The 16,074-nt window shown below is 36.9% G+C and overlaps 1 protein-coding gene across 2 annotated transcripts in view; it reads right to left on the bottom strand.

Moving 5' to 3' along the window:
• The window catches only part of LOC117402792 (ribosome biogenesis protein SLX9 homolog), an 82,946-nt gene that overhangs the window by 27,200 nt on the left and 39,672 nt on the right, over positions 1–16,074 (bottom strand). Inside the window, exon 3 of one of the 2 annotated variants that reach the window (XM_034004261.3) lies at positions 9,386–9,427. The exons of the other annotated variant lie outside the window; for it this stretch is intronic. Within the exon in view, the coding sequence (XP_033860152.1) occupies positions 9,386–9,427 (42 nt within the window). The remainder of the gene's footprint in view (positions 1–9,385; positions 9,428–16,074) is intronic. 2 annotated transcript variants of the gene reach the window in all.

Genomic DNA, 16,074 nt, shown 5'->3' with positions numbered 1-16,074 from the left:
CCTTCATCCAGCAGTGGATTGAAAAAGGCTGGAAATGCACCCATAAGATAACGTGTCCATTAAGCATTCTAATCAGATGACTTCTTTCGCAGTGAAGCTTAGGGATGACAAGTTCTCTGCACTGAAATTCATGTTGCTCAATTCCAGTCAATATCTCTGGAATTGTTTTGTAGTCCTTTGGAATAGCAGGTTTATCCCATTCCTTAACTGAATGCACATCCCAGCATGTTTGCTCACGTCAGGATATATAACTTTATCTGCTTCTACTGGAATGCCTGCCAGGTGTTGATATGTCTGGGGTTGTCAAGGCTGACTGGTGCTGATGAAATGGGAAAATGTGGGGTGTGTGATCAAGAAGGTAAATACAAATTCCAGAGCAGGAGTTTTAAATAGAAGCACACCAGACACCTACAAATACAATAATTCACTTAAAAAACAAAGCTAATTTTCCACTATTTTGTAAGACCGTATATTGTTTTTAAAGCATTGACACTATCATTTAAAGACTGTTCATTTCCTAGACTTCCTTTAAATCCATATTAAAATCACAAATAATCATGCAATCATTTATCATGCTTTTTTAATTACATTACCTCCAATGATTTATTTGATTTGTTTCATTATTTGATGCATTCTTTTCATTATAGAATTTTAACTGGATGGCTGCTCCCTCTGTCCCGGTTTTAATTTGTTCTTGTGTCATAACACATGCCTCTTTGATGTACAATATCTTTTGATTGTGTGCCCTTGGCCACCACAACATATTCAAATCCAGGCGCTACTCACTCCCATATTTACTTTAATTAAAAAAACTGCGTAGTAGAGCTGCACAAACCGATTATCCGATTGTTTGGGACAAACTTGCCACAGGTGAGGGTCATTGGTGCTGTTCAGGCACATTTACCATTCCAAGTGAAACAACTGAAGAAACAGCTACATGGGTTTACGTGGATTGCTGTTCTCCACAGCGTTGAAGAAAAGCAGCAATCCACACAAATCCAAGCAGCTGTTTGTGTAGTTGTTGAGAACAGTAATGCTTGATCGTCCAGGAGTGGATTGTATGATGAGTTATGGGAATGAAGGGGGAGTCCGAGTTCAACAAGGAACAATTTTTACCTGGGTTCCCAATGAGAGTTTGAACCACAGTTGTTCCGAGTGAAAGCAGGTTACATGCCAAGGCAATTCTGCAGGGAGATTCCCCCAGTGGTTTAAACTGCACTGACATGTTCAGACCCTGAATAGCATCAATATTGGATTGCAGTCAGCGCTCGGATATCCGTTACCCAGATACGTGTCAGTTGCATTTTACCACCCTTGTATTAAGAATAAAATCAAACCCCATTATATATATGTAACAAATAAATGCATTTACCCGTCACACGCAATTTCCGACTCTGTCACCAGTTTTCTGATACAAAGCCCATCTCTTCAATGTTACAATGTATCTGAATATCCGTCACAGCCCGCGTTTATTTATTTATTTTTTTAATTCTCTCTAATGCCAAATTAGTCTGTCTTGTATTGTACAGTTACACAGCGCTTCCTCAAATTTCCCCCGATGAAAATGCAGCCAAAACAAAGCGAGCGAGACAAGCTAGCGTAATTAAACAGTTTTAGATACTGTGATGTTTTTGTGTTGCTTTTGTGCATTTTCATTTGCAAGTGAACTGTGACATTAGGGCCTTACCGAGCACTATATTCTGCAATTTTGAATACTGACTTTGGATACTGTTTTAATTCTGGAAACTTTTTTTTTTTATCTTTTGATTTTGCTAAATTGCATTGCCCTTTACGTTTTACGCAGTTCTGTGCATGGATAACATTTACATTTAATTTTGCTGTTGGGTCGTTAATGGGAAATTTTACATACCGCTACAATACGTACCGGATTTAAAAGTATGTACTGTAGTGGTGAGGGCTCTGGACTCTTGACCGGAGGGTTGTGGGTTCAATCCCAGGTGGGGGGCACTGCTGCTGTACCCTTGAGCAAGGTACTTTACCTAGATTGTTCCAGTAAACTGTATAAATGGTTAATTGTATGTAAAAATAATGTGATATCTTGTAACAATTGTAAGTCGCCCTGGATAAGGGTGTCTGCTAAGAAATAAATAATAATAATAATAATAATAATACAGGTAACGTGTTGTCTCTTTAGTTTTGGCAAGTGATATTTTCAGAATCATATCGTTTTGAATTAAAATACTACTTCTGTTAAAAATATAGTATTGTACCAACAAAACCAATACAGTACATCTAAATGGCAGCCTACTTATTTTAAAACACAGTCCATTCAGATATGTATTTTTGATATTGTTCGTTTTTCAGAGAACACAAAGATACAAGGGTTGGAACGGGCCAAAATGAAATAATCAGATATGCATCACACGTGTTTAACCGTCACTGAAATCAACATTTTATAGGGTTGGATATGCAAGTGCTGACTGTACTTTACATAAATTAACATTAGGGAGTCCCAGATCGGGGATAATTAAGGTCTGTGAAACCTGCTGTAGAAATCTATTAAGCTGAAGCTTAATTCAGCAGCATATAGGTTGAAAGCAACCCCTGGTTGGGAAACTCATCCAAAATAAAGCAGAAATAAATATATCTTGCCAGGTGGTATGGTCATTATACATATTAAGAACAGATTAAATCACCAATTTCACTCTGCAATGCCCAAAGCAGCCTTTCTTTATTTATGAACATCTATAAAAACCTGCATTATATTATATGAATATAAATAAACTATAACTAGATACAGTTCCATAATGCTGTTTCTGCACCCCTGGAAGTCCAGCATTCCTAAGCTGCCTGCACTACACAAAACCCTGAAGCACGGGAAATTAACTGTAACATTTGTGTTCCATACACACTGAGGGATGCAGAGTATTCTGCCTGCCTTCCGAAGGGTTAAGTGACGTGAGCAGAATACCCCTGGGTAAGCAAGCAGGTTTCTCTCTCCTCTTTTTAATGAGCACAGAACTTTGAGGGGTGATTGATGGGTCAAAACTGTTATCCCTATTTCTTTTGTGTTTTCTGCATTTTGATTTGCATATATATGCAGCAGCGTATTAAAACAGAGGGATGCAAGATGTGCAGGAGCATGCCTGAATATGAATATTCATGCCCATCCTCAAAACATGCATACTGTACTTCTCACAGAGTGCTGACTCTGCATAGGCTGTAAAATATGTTTACCAGCTAAATGCTTCTGTGTGGCTTAACGAGTAGATATCACATATCCGACCGACCCCAACCCTTTGCATTTCAAACCTGAATTAAGAATTATCATTAGTCAATACTTGTTTTTCATGGAAAGGATTGATCACATTTCTCCCCCAAAGACAATACTATTGGTCTTTTTAGTGTTTCAAAATGTATTTATAGTTTTGTAATGGTACTGTGTGACCTTTACAAACATTTACCACGTTAATGGGAACTGTGCAGTTTTCACATGCTTTTCCTGTGGTAATAACAAGGGTTTACCAGTGTTTACCGTGTGCTGCAATTTGCTTTACCGTACCTGTGCTTTACAATGCTTACCTATGCTTTATAATACTTTGCTTTATTAGCCTTTGCTATGCTCTTACTATGGTAAACGTTTAGGACACTCTGTGTAGTTAAGAATCTAATTGGTTTGAAAAGTGGCATATCAAAAGATATGAGGTTTGTCATGCATATTCCTAAACCTGTTCATGTCCTGTGAACCGACTACATGAGAGGAAGGCAATGGCATATTTTGAATATTATAAAATTAGCTGTTAATTAGGAGCTCCAAATGCTGCACTTCTGTCTTGCCTCCCACAAAGATGACACATTCATGCATCAGTGAATAGCACCACACCAAGGTGGTTCTTCAATCTGTGCAACCCACTGACGCAAATTGCAAAAACATATTTATGCATGGTAATAATGTAAAAACCCTACAACACCCAAAATACTATATTCAATGATATATCAAACTCCTTACATAGAGAAAAATGCATATTTCCTTGTTACCACTTTGTAAGTCTCACATGTTCCTATAATTAATTTTCTTTAGTAGTATTATACCAATCAGCCCTTGCATCAGAGACCTTTCACACATTTTCCGATTTCACAGCTGAAAGTACAAAGTCTGCAAAATAGGAGCTTTTGCAAGCATCCGGTACAGCCAGCTTGGGGTACCTCCAGTGCCAGCATAGATTTATTACTGTGTTGCCTAGATCAGCACACCTTCTCCTACCTGACAAGAAAAGAATGATGATTCTGTTATAGACTGGAATTCTGTGTTATCATAAACCTTTCCTTCTTTTCGATGAAAAAGACAATGGAGCCTGATTTTTGAAACTTATATATTAATAATAAAGCAGTAAATAACATATAGGATTGTGAGCGTCTGTGTATGAGTTACATCTGCATTCACTAGTCACCATCATGCCATTATTCCCCTAATACACAAATGCTTGCTGTCCTACAACTCTATATGATCTCTTCAAATGGTGGAACACATTTATCAAAACACTAAATTACATACCGGTACTACATGTTGCATATGTTCCACCAATATTTCTATTTAGAAAAAAATCTGATACAAATCAAAGGGAAATGGCAAGCTGTTTGCTCCACGGGATCCATTGTGTTGTTTTTAGGTCTCGGCCACATCTGGATAATAATCCCACTCCCAATACAAGCAGAAATGCACAAAACAGGTGATCATGTGACTGGGTCATTTGTGACACTTGTTATGTCACCCCACCTTCCCCCAAGTCAAGGTCACCATGTGGCGCATTTAGATCATGCAGTTTGGGTGTTTGTCACCATAAATAACTGAAAAATACTTTTAAGTTTAGTGTTGTTTAATATTTCTTAATTCACCATCAATAGAAATATCGATAATGACACAACCTTTTGAAAAAAACCCTTTGAAAAAGACATTAAATTATTACTATAATTGTTAAATGAAAACAAGTGTACATCCAATCTGAAAGTCATTTTTAACAGTTGAAAGTACTGACATTAACAGCAATACACATGAACTTTATTATTTTCCACTTTGTAATGCAGTAGGTTATAAACAAAGATACATAACTGATGTAGGCTAAATTAGAGGTGACAGTAACTTGCAGTTATCTGTCATTTGGCAGACACTGTATACTTATAGCAGGCTTAACGACGCATTTTTCACAGAATTTTGATTTGCTGAATATTTTCTTGTAATGACAGATGGCCAACGGCGAGATAACTGACTGAAGAAAGCATAAAGAACAATGGGAGTTCCTGTCTTAGAAATCACATTAGAACAGGCGTGCAATTACAGGCCGGACACTATTTATGCAATTCCAGGTCTATTACGATGACTAATGAACTTTAACTTGTTTGCTGTATTTGATCAATGGGGTTTAAAATGGTCGTAATGTTTAATTTATTTTGGCATTAAAGCCCTATACAGCGGTCATTACCTGATAGATATGTCCTTGTCACTGCAGTGGAGTGTTGTGAGCCTGTGGGAACAAGGGCACTGAGCTAAAGACAAGGTCGCTTTTAAACAGGCAGTGACCCAACTACTACTTTTAAATTATTTACTTGTTTTTAAAGACATATTTAAAAAGTGTTTTAGGTTATAAACTAAATTTATTTTGTCTGCATAAAATCTAAGTCCCCAACCTTAAGACAATTATCGACCAGAGGGAATATGACTGTCGGATCCTTCAATGAACGATACTGTATAACCCTCTCTGTGACCACAATAAGACCTTTAGCTATCCGACTGGAGGAAGGGCAGCCCATCTAGCTACGGATTCCCAGAGGTTTCATTTGCCCTACTAACCTGTTTAAGGGGGTTTGTTTTTGCTCTCCTAAGTGCTAACGGATCATGGCACCAAAGCGAGCGAGCATAAGTGGGCCAAATGGCCTTTCCTCGTTCTTGAATTTCTTACGTTGTAAGTAGCAATGGTTTCACTTAGATGATCCATGGTGTTTATAAACAACTGGACATACTATGAATGTACAATAGTTTTTTTTTCATACCTCTCTGGGCTTTACGATGCTTACATATAGCAGGCTTTTGCTATGCTTTTACAATGGGAAACATTGGGATCATGACAAAAAAAAGGGTTGAAGTAGACACTCAATGATTTAAATAGCCTTTCAGGTTTAAATGGTTACCATATACTGTAGAAACATCAAAAAGTAGAAGGTGTGGGGAGGGTTCCTTTTTTTTTTTTTTTTTTTTTTTTTTTTTTTTACATTAAAGGCTAAAAAGACGTACTTCCTAAACTCGAGGAAATTAATTTAGCTGAAAAACGGAGTCTCTAGCCAACGGAAAGGAAACTGACAGGAAGCTATCTTCTCAATGCACACTTCCTACTGTACAAATACTTCAAAATACCCTTATCTCAATCAAAGAACAGCAACACATGGCTTGGCCTAATGAACATCCCTCAGTTGGTGACGCTGTCAGAAATGTAAAGAATATTTCTAAACAAGGCACAACCTGTCTTGCTTATCACATTTGCTGTGTCATTTGTGAATTTGTGAAGTCTAATGGTAGCAGAGAGTGAAGCCCCAAATAATGACTTTTGTTATGAACCTGTTTGTCTTCACTGCTTTAGAACTTTTTTATTACAGAAATAAACTCCCCTGGACAAAATGGTCAATAATTCACACTGTACTGTACTCTTCAGTTATTAGGGCTTTTAAGATTAATAATAAAATATACAACATATAAAATACCAGGAATGCTTGCGTTTACTTGTTATCTGCATGTTCTCACTGCTGTGCTACAGGTACCTGGCAGCAGTGTGGAGTAGTGGTTAGGGCTCTGGACTCTTGACTGGAGGGTCGTGGGTTCAATCCCTAGTAGGGGACACTGCTGCTGTACCCTTGAGCAAGGTACTTTACCCAGATTGCTCCAGTAAAAACCCAACTGTATAAATGGGTAATTGTATGTAAAAATAATGTGATATCTTGTAACAATTGTAAGTCGCCCTGGATAAGGGCGTCTGCTAATAAATAAATAAATAATAATAATTTAAAAAATGTGTGCCGTCGAGCTCTCATACAGCATGCAAAAATGATGTAGCAGAGTGTTTGTTAGATCCCTGGAAAGCTCCATAAAAAGCAGTAATATTTTTATTTTGTTCCTAAAATCTGTGTGGATGCCTGAACCAACTCGTTTAATTTAATGTAGCTCTTGCCTCATGAATTCAGACCTGAATCAAAGAAGTTCAGCTTCCCGCTCTGGAATTTGGCTGGTGGTCAGGCCCAATTTGAGATACAGAGATTGCATTATACATATTTACAGGTGAACTCTTTACAACGTAATTTTCCAGAGGAGCAGAATTCAAGCAAGATAAAAACGACCGACAAGAAATTAACAGATTTAGTACACTACTGTAAGAGTATGATGCCAAAGAAAACCAAACTAAATTATCTAAATAAAAACCTCAACATGCAACACAGACCTAAACTTTTAATTCAAATTGTAAAATGAAATCAAAAACATTGCTGAAATAAATAATTGTAGACATCTATTTATTGTAACTTTTTTTCCCTCCTATAATTATTTGTTTGAGAATTTTCTGGAATATACAAATTTCCATTGGGGTATGTGAACTTTTGACTACAACTGTATAATTCCCTTCTCAAGCCACATAAACCGTAATTTCCACTGCGTAAGATGGAATGCTCATTGGATAATGAATAATATCCTTGGAGTTCCTGAATACTTGGAGCTGTGAACAAGACTAGGCACCCTGGAGCAATGATGGATATTAATGAAGACACTTTTTTAATTTTTTAATTGTTCCTAAAATAGAAGCAGTTATTCCCTGGTGAACAGGAACAAGAAGGAAGCTCCATCTGTCACTATGTTTCCATGTAGCTGTGCTCTTTGAAACTTTGCTGAAATTAAGGACATTTTTTTGTTTTTTATGGTCAGTTATACCTAACCTTCAAAACAGGAGACACTTTTCGTTCTAACAATCCTTCACTGCAAATTAATGTCAGTTAGCAGTAACATGAAAGTTATTTGTCACCCTTGTCTGAACTGGAAAGCATTTACTGAGGAATACATTTTACTGTTGCCTTTGTTTTAAGATTGCAGGTAATTACCCCAAATGACACAGAAATGACTATATAAAGTGTAATGTGTCCAGGCATTACTATTCATGGACAGTGCAGCTTAATAAAATGGCCCATAATTTCCACAACTGACACTGACTGGAGAGTTAAGCATTAGGCTATTACTCAAACCCCCCCACTCCCCCCCCCCCCCCCCCCCACACGATTCGCATGACAGAGCAGCAATAGGTGCCTGGTAGACTGGGGGAAAACCCCAGCAACATACAGAACGACAGAACTACAAGCGTTTTCATATATAGCACAGTACATACACATCCTTATTTAATATCAGCCTGATTTTGAGCATTTTGCATTGAAAAGACAGGAGAGTGTTGATATTTTTTCATGTGAAATCTCTTCTAATGCAGCCTTTGTTTTTCAGAACACCACTGATGAGGCTCACATGGTAATCAGCATGTCACCTACTGCACAGCTGTCAATCAGGCCGTGTGCTTGTGGTGACCAGCATGTTTGTTCTTTTTGCGTCATTTATATTTTCACCCAGTATGCGTTAATCAACTTGTTATTAAATGGGGGGTATATTAGCTTGTGAATCCAATATGTGAGGATCAGCATGATGTCACAGCTACAGCAAGCATCAATCTGCACGTTATTAACTTTAGATCCATCAGCATGCTGATAATTATTGTGCATGGTGATGAAACTTCAGGCAGATGGATAAACTGGATAAATTATTCAGATGAGGATCAACTCCTATCACTCAACAGGACATTAAGCTTGCAGAGGTGTGAGTGGCTACAGTAGTCACATAGGCAAGCAGATAAGTAAAAACAAATCCCATATAATAAAGACATGAGAATTAAAAGGTTGATAGAAGAGGGAAATAAAATAAAAAGATGAGACGGTGGAGAGGAGAAGAAAGGATCGCAGGTAGTCTTAAGTGGGAAACATGTTCTGGTACAGTGGTGTTATTTTGTTAATTCTGAATGGGCTATCGGTTAAATAGTTATGCTATTGCTTGTTTCTCTTTCTTTCATTGAGCGCCATGGTTGCATATAAAATTGACATGCTGGCATGCAGTTCCAAATCGTGAGTCAAGTGTCTGCTGGCTACTGATTTGCTAGTAAATCACCAATATACTGAGCTGAACTAGTTGAAAAGTTTGTCATTTAATGTATTTATTTTAGTATTTCTAAATTACTGAGTGATTAATAGTTATGGGCGATGTATGTATTAGTTAATTATATTACTTGCATTTCTGTTTAGTAAACAATTGTTAACACAGGACACAAGCTTGTTCTTTGAAATCAGCTTCACGTACCGAATTTCACTTTCCAACTGAACCTGTCTCTTCTGTCTGCAACTGGAATCATACCAAAACAGCGTTAATCAAAGTTGCAATTAGCAGTATTCTGTTAAAATGAGCTTCTCACAGTGGCAGCAAATTACTTACTTCAAAGTCACTGTTAGTCAATTAAATTGGCTTAAAAAAGAAATCAGTTGAACAATTGCACCAATTACTGTGTCTCAATTATAAATTCTAATTCCAATGTCCTTCAGAAGGAACTGGAATTAAAAAACAGGATTCAACCCCAACCCTGCTTCTATTGATTTTGACGTTAGGGTCTGCACACTTCAAAGAAAGCCTGCCAGTCGAATACATGAAAGCCTGGATCCCTGTGGCTGTTAGGCAGGCAGGGTCCAGAGCTCTGCAAGAAAGCTTGCAGTTTGCCAAGAAATGCAAGCATTGATATATCACCATTCTTTTGTTCCTTGCACACACAATTTTTCAATATATTTGTAAACTACATTGTGGTCTGTGATTGTATGCAGCCAACACCTTTAGCCTATTTCTTCATGTGGTTTATTGTGTGAAGATTTAAAAAAAATATATATATATATTATTTGCAGTTTACAAAATCATATGCACACAAATCTTAAGACTATATAGGACGGAGTAATCATGTGCTATAGTTTAAGACGTTTTGCATTGTTTTAGCTTTGTTTTGGTCCAGCTTTCGCACTCTCCCTCCTGTATAACATGTCCAGCTTCTGTCCTCACTGAATAAAGTTACTTACTTGTAACCGGTGGGTCCTCAATCACAAAAGCAAGAAAGTGAAAAAATATTTGTCAGTAATATTGTATATTGACAAATTACTGACAAAGCATATTTAAAACAGTAAACCTTTTTTTTTTATATACCAGTATTTCCTCCCAGGGCCATGCATCTGAAAAAGCTTTATGAAAATGTTTATAATTCTGTACACAGTAATTGCTGTCCTGTCTTTCAACTCCAAAATTGGTATTACTTTTAAACATGCCATTAAATTAAAACGTTTTTTTTTATTTTTTCAAATCACAGGATTGAACAAGAATAAAATCCATGCTTCTTTTTTCTGTGCTGATTTCTGGTTGTTTGAATCCCTTAGCAACGATTATAAGAGGTAATGCTGAAATTACCTTACAGCTAGGTTTTTTGGGGTATTATGTCAGGGGTAATTTGCCTCGCCCAGTCCTCCAAGGTTCTGGGGCTGAATGTGTTTACTTTGCAAGAGCAGGGTGAAGTATTGACTTTTTTGTTAAAATTATGAGACCTAGAAATATTCCCTTCAAGACACTTGTTTGAGGTGTGCATTGCTACGCCTCTGCCCTGTTCCACACAGCCAATAATTATTGTGCATGTCACAGTTAACTCATCATAACCCTTTACTGGGTTACAATTTAAGAGAAATGTACCTGTATATATCTACTATACATGTCAGGCATTATGCTCAACAGTTGTGCCCTTAAGTAGATCTCCACTGTATTTCTGATACAGGAAAATAATTTTAAAACACAACTGCGCAGGACCTTCAAATCTGTAGAAACACCGCATCGACAACCTCTTCAAAAACTTTCCAAGCTGAAGGCCAAGTACGTGGTCAGCTGACAAATTACATCATCAGACAGGTCATTTTTATAATTCGCGCCACATGCCCAATCATTTTAATGGTCGCCTTTCACTTCAAATTGCTTCCTAACAACTTTTTCCAGACATGCCCTCAATTTCAACTTAACCTTAACGCAGAAGCTGGAGGCTCGAAGCAGCTGGGCTTTAAACTGATCACAGCAAGAACTGAATTGGCAATGCAAATGCATTCAGATTCATTACTGCACAATGCTTTTGCCCTGCAGAAAACAAATCAGAGATGCACAAACAATAGAACACAATTATTACATTGACAACATAAAAAAACATGCAACTAGTTACAGTTCCAGATAGTAACAATAGTAACAGCACATTTTATATTGACTTTTTTTTTTCCGGTTTGGTCAGGCTGCAGCTCCAAATATTTTTTAAAGATCCAGCTATCAAACCCACTTGTTCCCTCCTCTGACGCCAAATTCCCTAGCAAGATGATGTAAAAAGTGTGTTCATGTGACAGGCAAGATTTGACTTTCACTGTTGAAGCGCTTTTTGATTTCCATTACAGTCACTGAAAAATGTAATCAGATTACAGTACCGTAATGTTTTATTCCCTAACACTGGAAACATGTTACACAAACACATTAATAAGTATCCCACTACAACATTTTGAATAAGCACAAGGTAACATTATTTTAACTGAAAAATCACTGACAAACTGTCATTTTGAAATGTATATTTAATTTGTAACTTAAACAGCCATTCTTTGCAACTGTTGCAATCATTATTAGGCTTCCAAGCTGCCTTGGGAAGCCTATTGTTATTGTAAAGATATATATATATATTTTTTTTTTTATTGTCGTTTTCCTCCCAAAACATTAAGCTTGCCCAAATTTCCAACTGGTACTGAGCTTGGAAGCCGTAAAACTGCCTGGCAGTTCTGGTTATTATTATTATTGTAACTGCAAGGCATTCTGAGAATACTGTATGACAAACTAATGTATGTAGATCATTAGAAAGTAAATCGAAAAATCCTTATAGTTCCATATGATTGGTCAGCAGCCAAATATTTCACATCATGTTGTATATACTCCTCACATTCATTTTTTAGTCTTGCACAAAATACAATTAAACCTGTATTAAGAGACCACTCAAGGGACAGTCTAATAGTGGTCTCTTAACACAGGTGGTCTTCTTAAGAGGGCCCATAACTTATGAATTTTCTATTTGTCTCTGACATGCTTTCCTGTAATTATGTATGTCTTACATATACTGTGAAAGCAAGACGTAATATGAACAAAAGGAAGTATGTAATTTAGTAACATTCATTTAGATAATGCATTTACAAAACGAATTATTTTGTGAAAGTAATGAATGTTTGCCTGTCTCAGGTCACGCAAAATGTTTTAAATCCTTTGCAAATGTCAATGCCTGTGTCTGCCTTTCAGGTAAGTGTTGATTCATTGCATCCTGAAACCAACGCCAGCATAAGCATAAGATCTTTTTCGATTAACGCACACATTGCTTTCATACTTATAAGTATGGCTTGAATTTTTCAGTGTTTATTTTCCTTTTAACGGTTTGCCTTTAAGTCTTAAGCCGCTACATTCTAATTATGAGAACATTCTGTTAAATTAGCGGGAAAGAACAACACACAATATGAAACAGACACATTGGAAGCTACCTAGTTCCCAGGCAAGTGCGAAAATGAAATGTAAGTCAAAGCATCTGGGGGACGTGATTAATGTCATTGTTTGCTCTTATGTTCGAATAATGAAGGTGAAACAGAATCTTCAAGTCAATCAGGACATCAAGGTAAAAATAAGCGACTTTGTTTAGTAATTAACAGTTTAATTAAGACATTGAAATCGGCTCAAAACACGGTCACGTGAACAAAAATAAAAACCTAAAACTTCAAGCCCTAGTTCTTTCAGTTTCAAAAGGCTGTATCTGCATCTTTCTAGTGCTGAATTTTTCAGCAGTTTTTCTGGCACTTACTGTCTTTACAAGTTTAATAACTTTCATTCTGTCATCTAGGGGGGACCTTTTGTTTCTCCACGTTTTCTCTCTTCTTACAAGAGAGCACTGTTGTTTTATTGATTACGGATAAAAGACCAAAAGGCTAAAATGGTTACCGTATTCCTTTGAATTTAGGACGTACCATTTAAAACCATACTTTTAACAATAGCCCTGTGTAAGGGTGCTTAATACAGGTTTGAGTCTGTTGCTGGGTAAGAGAATTGTGGTTGCTGGTTGCGTTAGACAGGTGGTCGCTTAATAAAGGTGGTCGCATGAGCAGGTTTGACTGTACTGTACTAAGTCAACAGCAATTGGACACTAGAGCACAAACTGCAAAGTGCTTCCGGGTTTTATCATTTCCAAAATACATTTATAATGCGATACTTTGTACTGTGATAACTTGTAACAATTGTAAGTCGCCCTGGATAAGTGTGTAGGCTAATAAATAAATAAATAACAGTATTGTGTTTTCAATTTAAACGTTTTTGTGTGTGTTCACTCCTGACCTGAAATTCCATAAAGAGCGACTGAATCTCTTACCAGAGTTCCCAGGTTGGGAGGTTATATTTGATTTAACACTATAAACACCTCCATGCAATCTCCTCATTAAACAAATCTCTGAAAATAGTACTGAAGTGTGAAGGAAGGGTTTTTCATTCTTTCTATCTTTGTCTCTAAATTCTGATGAAGCTCACAGCCACAGAAGCAACATTTCTCTTTCCTGGGATAGAGAAATACAAAGCAATTTTTTTTTTGTTTTGTTTTGTTTTATTTGAAGTTTCAAATACATAATCATATTTTTACAAACAAAATATCAGAAGCTTTATATTGTAATACTAAATATATTCATTTTTTAGATTAAGTTAATATGATATCAGATTCTTGGGACACAGGGGGTGTCTGTCTGTACATTTGTCTATCTGCATGTCACACTTGGATTTTTGCATGTACAGTGCTCCCTCGCTAGAAACGCAGGTCTCGGGGGACACACAATATGAGCGTTACAACCGAAGAGCGTTATAAACGGGGGAGGGGGGCGCCGCGGTACACATCACACGCACCTGACTAAAATATAAAGTGAAGCAAAAAATTGAACTTTCCGTAAATTAACCCTGCATCAAGCACCATGTAAAGCAATGCTATATTTTTTACAAAAAAAAAGGTAACATTCCCACTCGTGGATCATTTTAATTAGCAGTTTTTAAACTATAAATAGCCTGGCTAAACAGCGGTCGAGAGTTCAGTTCGAAGCGACAGGCAATCAAACCAAGTGCGAGAAAGAGAGTGGGTCAGGCGAGGGGAAGAGGGAACGGGCTCGCCCCAGGTTCAGCTGCCGGAGAGGGGCTGAAGCGAAGCTGAACCGTCTAGTCTCCCAGAGAAAGCTGCAGCTCCTCTCGCAGCAAAAAAGTAAATACATTAGGAAAGATAACCACATAATAGGCCTAATATTTATTTAGATATAAAACGAATGCTGAATAAGATGTCTGTGTTATAAAGTGCCAGCGCAGCTTTTCTTCAGTTCAGATACTGTATCAAAAGGGAGAGTCAGAAACGGAAGTTGGACTGAGAAGTTGTTTACAGTTTGAACAACACCAGTACTGTATTTACTGTAGAAATATTGCATGAATCACTGGTATAGGGAATTGGGGGACATGCTGTAGGTGGGTTATATCCGAGGCACGTTGTAACCGAGAGCCTTAACGAGGGAGCACTGTATCTGGAGAATCGCTTATCAAATTGAGATAAACATTTCAATGCACATTCTTATTCTATACCAGGAGTTTTCAAATGTTTTAAGCTGCGTACCTCTTTCCAAATAATGTAGTCCACCGCATACCCCCATCTGAGATAGGGTCATATAAATTGTAACGTGCATGGGGTTTTATAGAAAGGAGATTAAACGTTGATTAGATTGCCAAGTCATACTAAATAAAATGCGTTATCCGCCATTACAGAATGTTTCTCGCGTACCCCAGTTTGAAAACCGCTGTTCTATACTATACTGTTGATATATGTTATGGTCATCAACTTCATCACACTGATGGCTCTAATATTGAATGCACTGTCATTGTTAAATCTTGATCAAGGATCTTGATTTCAGTGTAAGAGGTTAATCTTGATTTATTTCCCTAAAATGCCGCAAACCCAGTGGCAATACTGAAGTTTATTACAAATAAAGTATCAACAAAAGGCTGGAGTGAAAATATATCATTCTAACTAAAAACCTCAGTTGACATTACAAGAAGGATTTGATTATAAAGCATAAACAAACATTGCTTCTAGTATGACCTCAGTGCCTACAGCATTTGTTATACATTCTTGCCTTCTGGGTGGTGATGTCAAAATGGTGGAATTATGTCTTGATAGAGCACAATGATGTAATTTTAAGCACTTATCAACCCATACAGACTGTGGCTAATGTATTCCTGACCTTATAAACAAAAAGGCAACAGTGAAGTCAATCAAAAGGTTTTCCTTTGTTTTTATCTAATAAGAAACAAAAGACCAACAATTGTATTGCCTATCACAAGAGCTTTACATTTAAAAATGTAATCTCTGTAAGCAAATCAGATTAGTTCCCTCACAGTGTGACATGCAAGAAAAAAGTGTTAATTGGTTCATCATTTATTCAATTTGGAAGCAAGACTAAAATGTTGATTTTAAATTTTATTGTCAAAAGTTATTAGTACTATAATAAAATAAAATACAATAAAATTAAATAAGAAAAGTGGTGATTCAGCCCAGCAGTGCTGTGCTGCATTCTGAGTGACTGGGGTTTACTATGAGATATTAAAACACTTCAATTAAGTATCTCAACACTTCTTCAGTTCCCTCAACCTGTCTGTTCCCATCACTACGGCAACCAAGGAAACGCCCACAGAAAACAGCAACGTTTTTGGATAAAAGCGTCTGCTAAATGACTAATTCATAATAATTAATAATTTGTTTTTAGGTGCAGTAAACTTGGAGGTAAAGACTCCAAATTCTAAAATAAATGACTCTGCAGGCCTCATTGTTGATGTAGAAATGTTTCTCTCCTCGTACACTACACTTAAAAACAAATTAGCCCTAACCTAACTTTATC

The sequence above is a fragment of the Acipenser ruthenus genome, chromosome 10 (genome assembly GCF_902713425.1).
Source record: "Acipenser ruthenus chromosome 10, fAciRut3.2 maternal haplotype, whole genome shotgun sequence".
Lineage (NCBI taxonomy): Eukaryota > Metazoa > Chordata > Actinopteri > Acipenseriformes > Acipenseridae > Acipenser > Acipenser ruthenus.
The sequence above is the reverse complement of the archived record's forward strand: the minus strand, read 5'-3'. Positions and strand labels throughout refer to the sequence as shown.